The sequence below is a fragment of the Eptatretus burgeri genome, chromosome 1 (assembly GCF_056783735.1).
Source record: "Eptatretus burgeri isolate ZD-2024b chromosome 1, Ebu_testis_v1, whole genome shotgun sequence".
Classification (NCBI taxonomy): Eukaryota; Metazoa; Chordata; class Myxini; order Myxiniformes; family Myxinidae; genus Eptatretus; species Eptatretus burgeri.
In genome coordinates, this window is record NC_140961.1 from 144,413,887 (window position 1) to 144,423,806 (window position 9,920).

Genomic DNA, 9,920 nt, shown 5'->3' on the forward strand with positions numbered 1-9,920 from the left:
GTCGTTCATAGGATCCTGGCTGTGGTCGTTGGATCCTGGTTCGTGGGTTCGAGTCTCACCGTGGTGGGTTGTGTTGGAGCGCTCGAGCTGGGGGCTCCCCGTTCCCGTCCTCCGAGCTCCACAAGTGCGAGTCGGTAAAACCGCACGAAGCGGCCAGGTACCCGATCAGACTCTGACCCCCAGCTCGCCTATCCTCCGTGGCTGGAGGGTCCAATAAAGGCCAGTCAGCAACATTTCTTTGTGGGTTTGTGTGTCTGTGTGTGGCACCAGTCTGTAAGTAGAACTGTTAAGTGATTGCCATTGTACATTTGCCTGCATTTATATTCGTGATTAAGTCTGCTCTGTGTTTCCCTCCCTATTACCTTGTAAATAAATAATTGTTAAATGTCCCAGTTCATTGTCTGTGTTTTCTTTCATTGACCCAGTATGGTTCGGGCTTGAGAGTTAGGGAGGCCGATTGTGCCGTAAATTGTTATTTGGGCCGGCGCGGCTTTGGTAATTCCCGCTCGGTTACGCCCTATCCGAGTCGGTAACAGAGACTCAGTTCGGAGAAACCCGGCCGAGGGTGTGGCTTCCCCGGTAACTAGATCGCACGGCTAATTAGGCAAATTGGAATCAGACAAAAAGACCCTAACCGCATGGTCGAAATATTGGCGTCCACGGTCCATTAAGCGACCCGTCGACTTCGGAGTTATCTGGAGTGACGACCTTCAATTCCGGGTGTTCGGAGGGGAGACGGCCCAACTGTGCTCCATCTCGCGGTCGTTCCTCGGCCCCGAACCCGGCACCACAACATTACGCAGTCTTCTTCACCATGTCAAGGAGAAGACACAGCACAAGAAACTCCATCGCAACCTCATAACATGCACCAACGATCTCTCTTGTCTCTCTTGCCAATTCTCCTCAAAAACGTACAAACTTCACGACCCAGCCGGACAGTCAATGGCTAGCATCTTGTTTCAGTACGTGAACAAATTCATGCTTGCACAAACAAAGAGAATTGTGCTGCAATTTTGTCGTGCCGAGAGAACAAAAACGAGACCCTCTGTCTCAACCGCATTCCTCACACCAACTATTTGCTTTTCAATCAAGCCCCCTCTCCGATGTCACACCGACCAATCATAAGCTTCAGGGGCGTGACTTGCTGGAACGAGGCCAGGAAGGTGGGGTTTCTTGCCTGCTCGGAAATGTTCGGCTCTGTTGCTGTTGTTGTTGTTGTTATAGGAACATAATTCCTTTTTTGCTGGCTTGTAAATGCAAAAACATCGGGGAAGGTCACAGGGGGCAATCACATTCTGTGAGAAATTGGCCTTAAACCTTACCTAATTAACACAGCACCACTCCTCCCCATGTGGTGACATGAAACAATCCTAAGCTCACAGTTTTCATGACTAAATTACATCGAGATATCTCCTCCTCATCCACGGACCATGCTACACTATATAACCCTACCTTAACGATGAAGTTCCTCCATCTACTCCGCAAACATCACAATGTGTTTTTTTTGCATACGTACAGTATTGTACTGTATGTACATCCACCTTCTTTGTGTGTGGCTCGTGAAAGATACGTTTTAGAACTGAGTTATGCTCGTGGCTCTTGGAAGAAAAAAATCGCCGAGAAAGCCGCGAATTCGCAGGTAATTTCGCACGAATGTCGGAGCATGCCGCAATTTATTAACTGCGAATGCGCGGTACCCGCGAATGTTGGAACCACGAATGTCGGGGTCCAGGTGTACGAATATATAAAGTCTATATGTACTCGCATTCTACTTGTACTATACCCCAACCTGTGCATAAAGTTTCTGTGGAATCCATCCATCACATTTTGAGATATTGTGCAAAATATCGTTTTTGGCCCTCTCTCTCAATGGTGAAGAATCGCTTGAAAAATTCTAAGATCTACATCTGGGTTTGGATCTTCACCAAAATTGAATCAATTGGTCCTTGTCACACACATGTTGGCTTAATGGTTAGGGTGGTCAACTGTCAACATACACTACTCAGTGGTGCAACATTCAAATAACTACAAATGTTGAAAAATGGTGGCAGTGGTGTGGAGTAACTTCCTGTCACTCATACCGTGTTGATTGAGATGTTTCTGGAGGTACTGCGGTTCCAACATTTCACGGAAAGCAATGCAAACACCAGCACTTTCAGCCTCGATCAGGAACTGTGACACCGCGCTCCTTCCAAAATCATCATTCACCGTAAGGGTACCCACAAATATCCAGGCAAAATGTCTCACAAACTGCGCCATTGCCCGAGCCTGAAAGTAATCACTTGCCATGGTGCGGAGGAAGAATGGATAAAGGTTCTTCTTGCTCAGACATTTACAAGAAGCAGTCGAACTCACCTTGTTGGTGTACATGAGTAATAAAATACCCAAAGGATCAATGAATTATGGGAGGGGGTAGGGTGGAGGGAGGTTCACAAAGAAACACATACGCATAAGTTCAAAAAAATGTATGTTTGTATGTACACAGTACATCACTAATATCATCATCAACATCATATTCAACATCCTATCTAACAAACTGATGTTGCTGAACTCCATTGTAAGGACTATAGTGCATGATTTGCCACTACATTCCCAGCAGTAGTTTATGGAATTTGCTCAGGGTATTGGGATTTGTTTGGGGGACAATTTGGAATTTGGTTCAGGGTCAATTTATTATTTCACGTGCACGGTGTGGCTGCTGGTTGCATCATTGCTGAGAGTGCAGTGGTGCTACTGATGTAATGCCTCTGTTTTGCTGACTTCAGAAGGACGACAGGCTAAATCAACGCACCTGATGTTATTTAACGGTATGACAGGGGCTCAAACACAAGACCCCAAGATCTTACGGCAGCCACCTTAACCAGTAACCAAAGACCAGGCTTATGGGATCAGTGATAACTTGCCAATGCTTCACAACATCCTGTGGAATCTTTAACACCACTGAGTAGTGCAGGAAGATTTGCTGACAGATTAATATCTCATCTGATGGTGTACTCACTAATGCAACTCCCTGCTTGTGAAGCACATACTCGACAGATTAATGTTGAGTCGCAAAGCAAACCCAGGCTTGATAGCTCATAGGCAAGTTCACGACCTTGGCACCACCCTGCTGTGTGTGTCTGTCTGCATACAGTGGCCTGTAAAATATTCACCCCCCCTCCAAAGTTTTCACATATTGAGGCCACCTGAGCTGATTTCATGATGCTTTCAAATCAAACCTAATATATATATATATATATATATATATATATATATATATATATATATATATATATATATATATATATATATATATATATATATATGTAGTCTTCACAAACTACTCCAGAGTGATAAAGCGAAAAACATGCAGACAAAATGTGAATACATAAAGTTTCATCGAAATTGTATGTGTCGTTTCAGAGAAGTTGCAAGTACTTGTGGAAGGACGGATTGACAGACGGAAGACGTGCCATCCCATAAGCTCCCCAGAACTACGTTCCAGGTGAGCTAAAAATGAAGCCTCCCCCCACTTATCTAAGGAGTTTTAAGGTGCAACTCACTTAATCAACCAACAAGGCGAACATGAAGACCAAGAAGTTTTTCAAAGAAGTCAGACATAAAGTGGTGGAGAAGCCCCGTTCATAAGAGGGTTATAAGAAGTTTCAAAGTCACTCATTAGCACATTGAGTACGGTGAAATCCATCATTAAGAAGTGGAAGACATATCGTACCCCCCGAACTCTTTCCAGGTCAGGTTGCCCATCAAAGCTCAGCAGTTAGTCAAGCAGGAAACTGGTTCGGGATGTCACTGTAAATCCAACATTGACTTTGAAAGACATGCAAGGCTCAATATCTGAGAAGGGGGTCGGTCTTCATCAATCAACAATATCCCATTCCCTACACTAAGCTGGCCTCCGTGGACATGTGGCAAGAAAGAAGCCATGACTGAAAAAATACGGATCTAAAAACTCGCATGGAGTTTGCGAAAAAGCATCTTAATGATACTGCAGGCAGGTGGAGAAAAGTTTTGTGGTCAGATGAGACAAAAATTGAATTTTTTGGTCTAAATTCAAAGCATTACGTCTGGCGCAAGCCTAACACTGCACATCACCCAGCCAACACTATCCCTACCGTCAAGCATGGTGGTGGCAGCATCATGTTATGGGGCTGCTTTCATCAGCAGGAATTGGCAAGCTTATCAGGAAAGAAGGGACAATGGACGGTGCAAAGTACAGGAGAATCCTTGATGTAAATCTGCTTGCCTCACACATGAAACTGAAACTGGTACGAGATTCACATTTCATCAGGACAATGATCTGAAGCACAAAGATAAAGCCACACTGGAGTGGCTGAATAGGAAGAAAATAAATGTTCTTGAGTGGCCCAATCAAAGTTCTGACTTGAACGCAATTGAACATTTATGGCGAGATTTAAAGATTGCAGTCCATCGGCGATCCTCATCAAACTCCGCAGAACCAGACCAATTTTCACAAGACGAATGGGAAAACATTTCACCATCTCACTGTGCAAATCTGGTGGAGACCGATGCAAAAAGACTCAGAACAGTCTTTTTTTTATTTTTTGTATACATTGTCGAGGCTCGTATGAGAGCGAACACAGAACACACAACAAGGGGGGCAGGAGAGGGAAGGACAAAAAGTGGGGAGCAGGGATATTTGGAGATCTGTGGAAGGGAGAGGGATGGGGTGGGGAAAAAGGGGTATACAAGATGGACACCACAGAGACTTTCAGGAAGGAAGGCAGGGAATTTGAAGGAGGTGGGTTTGGGGTGGATTAACGGGGTAGAAAAGATCGAGGATTTGGATGGGGGACAACAAGAGGTGGTGGTGAACAGCTGTTTTGAAGGCCTGGAAGGAAGAAGAATGGGATTGAACAGAGTGAGGGAGTTTATGCCAAAGGCGGGAAAAAAGAGGAATGAAAGAGTGAAGGTGAGCAGTGATTCTTGATTTTTGTAGTTTTACCAGAAGGGGGTTGCTGGCGGACCATAAGCGCCCTGCTGAAATATGCGTGGGGGACATATCACAGACAGTGCAGCGGGGGGGGGGGGGAGACAGGTGTGGAGATGGCAGAAGACAAAGTCCACCGACCTGCCTGCGGTGAGAAAGTGAGAGGCTCAAAGACAGCTTCACCGTGGGAGATACCAATGATCCTAAATGCGTTCGTTTCCACAGTGTGAAGCTGAGAAAGCTGAGAGGCAGGAGCGCCAGCCCAGAGAGGAGAGCAGTACTCCATCAGGCTGCAGAAGAAAGCTTTGTATGTGGTCAGGAGCTCAGGTGGGCTGAGGAAGGACTTGACACGATGGAGGATTCCCAGTCTGTGACTGGCTTTGGAGGCCAGGTTGAAAATGTGGCTTTCACAGGAAAGATCATGGCAGATCGTGAGACCCAGAAGCTTAAATGAAAGGACTTGTTCCAGAGGATTGTTGAGAAAGTCGATGGGGGTTTGCTTTCCATAAGGCAAGGGGAAGTTGTTTCAGGACAACTACCTCATCACAAGGTTCAGTGAACCAGGGGCAGGAAGATGTAGGTCGGTAGGACAACTGAAGATGAGAGGGGATAAATCTGTGCATGAGAAAGAGCAAGTTTCTTTGAAAAAAATTCCCAGGATGAGTTGATGTTAGAGAAAGTAGCGACAGCATGACCAGTTTAGGAGTTTGATGGCTGCTTGGAGACCCTGCCAGTCAGCTTGAGTGAAATGCCAAACTCGACGGCACAGAGGTGGTTCTCTCATAACAGCCAGAGATGTCTACGTTGACAAGCATGTGGTCAGAAAACCGATTGGTGCGGAGGAAGAACAGTCGATATTTTCACGGAAATTTGTCAAAATCAGATCTAGAAGAGATGGAGTACCATTGGTTGAGATGCGTGTCGGGATGTTGACCGATTGAGTCAGTCCCAATGAGTCCCAGAAGTGTTTGCTGAAGTGCCATGACGAGTGAGAGAGGTACCCACACCTCGTCAACTGGTAATGATGACAAATGAAGTCACCACATACGAGGAAGAGAGAGTTTGGATGAGAGGATCGAAGTTGGTGCATGTTTTTGGATAGTGAGGTGGAAATAGTCATCCCTGTTTGGTGGACGGTGCAACACACATATTTACATGAGTTGGGAGTGGTGGGTAATCCGTAGCCAGAGGTATTCCTGGGGAGGTGGGGGAGTGAGGGCAGTGCATGGAGAATGACGAATATAGTCTTTGATGAAGAGAGCAACTCTGCCGCCAGGACGAGGATCAGGTCTGTCATACTGGAGGAGCGAGTAACCAGCAAGAGATATTTGGGAGTGAGAGACGTCTTGAAGGAGGAAAGTTTCTGCAAGGCAGATTATGTCTGGTTTGTCAGTTTCAACCTGAAAGGAAATATCTGTCAGGTTTGAGCGAAGGCCCTGGATGTTTGAGGTCCACACTGTTAATGAAGAGGGAGGGGAGGAGGCTTTTGGTGGAGGAGAGGGAAGGGGAGGGGGAGGGTAAGACAAGGGAATGGGGGGTAAGGAGAGTTGTTGAAAGAGTGTGGGGAGATTGCAGAAGAGCTCGGGGAGGGGCCAAGATGAGGAGGAGAAAAGGCTCTGTGTTGCTGGTTTGAGGTACAGTGGGGAGTAATAGGAGAGGGTGCAGAAGGCAGTTGAGGATTTGAGGAGGTGGAATGATGAGATGGAGGAGAGAGGGCTGGGGAAAGAGGAAGCTTTGTGGATGAGAGGGGGGAGTTTGAGAAGGGCGAGTGAGGGGTGATTGTAGGGAGAAGGGTGAGTGGGGAGAGTTGAGGGAGAATGGTGAAGGGGGGAGGGGGGAGAGTTTTTGAGAAAGGTGAGAGGGAGGCTTGGAGGGGAAAGCGTGTGATGGTTGCTTTGAGAGGGAGGGGTGAGAGGGGTGAATTGGCACTGAAGTTGGAAAAATGATGACTGATTAAAAACGAACATTCATTGCAAACTGTTTTTTTATTTTATTTTTAGTTCAGAGATGGGACTGAAGACATTTCTTGAGGGATGAAATAAAGGTGAATTAAGAGAATGGAGAGAAGAAACGTTGTAACAGTTTGATTTTTTTTTAGGCAAGGGATGAAGGAAAGGTCGAATTGAGAGCAGTCTGTTTAAATCGAAAAATGTCTTGAATTATGATGCAGTAATGAGAACCACACGTGTGAAAGAGGACGATGAAGCATTATAAGAGACCGTTTTTATTATTATTATTATTATTATTATTATTATTGTTGGTATTATTGTTATTAGTATTATTATTAGTCATAGTATTATTATTATTATTATTATTCGTAGTATTATTATTATTATTATTTGATAAAGATTCGGGAAAGAAATGTTGAAGAAAACAATTGTGAGGTGAATGGTAGACTGAGACGGAGACGGAGACGGAGACGGAGACGGAGACGGAAACGGAGACGGAGACATGGGTTTTTGGGAGGCGTATAGTTAGAAAGGATACAAGGAATTATTATTATTATTTGATGATTTTTGAAGATTAGGTAAAATTAGGGAATGGAAGGTGAAAGGAAGAAATTGTGAAGGTAATGGCAAAAGTGGGTCAGCTCCAATCGAAGGAAGATGGTGTGCCGGCAGGAGGGGGAGAAGAAGAATAAGAATAATAAGATCGGTACTCATGGGAATGGAGGGAGAAAGGGGTTTTTGTTTTTTTGTTGTATTTTTAAGAAATATAAAGAACAGAAACAGATGGTGTAGTCAAGGTCGATGGGTGTGGTCTGGGGGAGTTCGGTCGGACGCGATTACAGGACGGTTTTGAGTGTCTCGGGTGCATTGGCTTTTTCCCATATTCTGTATCCTATTAAGCCGATATTACGCTGGAGTCTTTACTCAATTGGCCATCTTAATCTTCCGATGCGCCGGGAGGAGGTGATCAAGAATGATCAACACTGCTAGTGATGATGACAAGGGTTCATCATGGAGGGTTAATCAAACTAGAAAGAGGGGCAGACCATGGCGGGGGAGTTCCGAGGGGTCAGAATCCCCCAAATTGGTTAAGGGCCCCTCTACCCTGAAGAGTACCATCACAAACTTATGGTCAGAGTTTCGGTTTTTGATGGCGTTACACCCATAAATACCCTGACAACCCTATAAAAATGGCTACACTGATTAACAAAGAATTTGGGGATGTCTTTCATGCCAAAAAGCTCAGATCTGGAGACCTCTTCATTAAGTGTAAACCAGTCGACCAATGGGAGAAGGTTATGAAAGCCCAGTATTGTGACGGGGTCTGTGATTTGTGTCATATTCCTGGGAGTCTGAGGGAGAGTCTCGGAGTCATTGACGGGATTGATCCCTCCATTGAAATTGATGACATCACGAGTCACTTTGCGGAGAGAGGAGTTGATGCCTGCCGTCTCACCACGGTCAGGGATGGGGTCAAAGTCAATACCACCTCGGTGGTTCTGTCTTTTGACACCCCAGCCCTTCCCCCTCAAGTCTTCTTGGGCTATCAAGCCTTCACTGTACGGGAATACATTCCACCCCCCTTGAAGATGCTACAAATGCCAAAAGTTTGATCATACTGCTCCAGCCTGAAGAGGCAAACAATGCTGCAGCAGATGCAATGGAGAGCACGAATACGGAAGCTGCACTCGTGAACAAATGTTTCATGCCAATTGTGGTGGTGACCACAGCACAGCCTTCAGAGGATGTCCTGAATTCCAGAGAGCTGCCCAGGTCCAACAGGGGGAGACGCAGGAGAAATTGTCGTATGCTGAGGCTGTCCGGATGGTCCCCAAAATTGGGAAAACTACGACTCCAGTAAAAGCGGTTGAGAGCACGTGTCCAAAACTGAGTGCCCGGTTAAAGTAGTCACCAAATCGGTGGGAGTACAGACTGAGATGAAAGACGCAGAATGCCAAACCGAAAGAGCAACCACCGATGTGGTCATTAATTCTACTAAAGAGGGATTTATTGGCTTCATCACTGAAGTAGTAAATTGTACGGCTCAAGCAGGGAGCAGATCCGAAAAAATAAATCTCATTTCCACTGTAGCCTTCAAACACCTGGGCTGGGAGGAGTTTACGTTCAAGACGATCAACAAAATATTCAACCAATCGACCCACAAACGCAGAGGGGTGGGTTCCAGGCAGTCCCAGGATTCCCCTCCTGATTCATGTAAATCTTCCAACACGAAGTGGAGCACTCATGTGTCGGAGCTCACTAAATTCATCAGCGATCTTACATCCACACTGGATGTAATCCATTCGTTATTTAAGAAACCTGGTTTAAAAGCCCCAATCGATTTCAGATTACCGGTTACATCCTTCGATGCATTATCCGAGTGAGCGTACCGGATACATTTTGTTAACCGAGCCGGATGTACCCTCGATTCTCTAAATTTGTCTGGAAATTCAAAACGGAAATGTGGTGGACAGTGGAAAGTTATTATTGTTATTTTTTTTTTCTTACTTTCGATTCTTTACGTCCATTTTATCAATATCTTTTCCATTTTTGGCTGTGACCTTGAGTTTGGGTGCGTGGGGTTTACAGAGCCTCGTGGCTCTGACTACGCCAAAAAACAACAAATAGAAGAAGAAGAGGGTGTAGTAATGAGGGATAGATGGTGGGAAAAGTGTGGAAAATGGGAATTGATGGTAATAGAGAGAGAATACAAATAAAAACGATTGTACACCAAGACGGGGAAAACGGGTCAGCTGAAAGGAAACCCAATTCTGACAAGGTCGACGAAAAGTCACAAAATAGCACAATCTTTGAAACAAAACCGAACTAGGAACACAGTAAATATGTAGGTAACAAAATAAACACTTAAAACGTGACAAATAACAACCTGAAACTTAACTTTGAGAAATTTAGCAGAGACCCCTGAGAGAACTATCCGTAACCTCAAAACCTGGAACCGGAAGTGAGTGAAAAAGGGTCATGGGTGCAAAGCGTGCTTCCACCAAGTTCTGACCAAAGCAGCT

General features: G+C 45.2%; 1 protein-coding gene across 1 annotated transcript in view; it reads left to right on the plus strand.

The window, feature by feature from the left end:
- Positions 1-3,451, plus strand: part of MECR (mitochondrial trans-2-enoyl-CoA reductase) — a 99,840-nt gene extending 96,389 nt beyond the window's left edge. Inside the window, exon 11 of the mRNA XM_085846556.1 lies at positions 3,403-3,451. Coding sequence (XP_085702682.1) covers positions 3,403-3,436 — 34 coding nt within the window. The 3' untranslated portion in view covers positions 3,437-3,451. The remainder of the gene's footprint in view (positions 1-3,402) is intronic.
- The last annotated feature ends 6,469 nt before the right edge of the window (positions 3,452-9,920 follow it).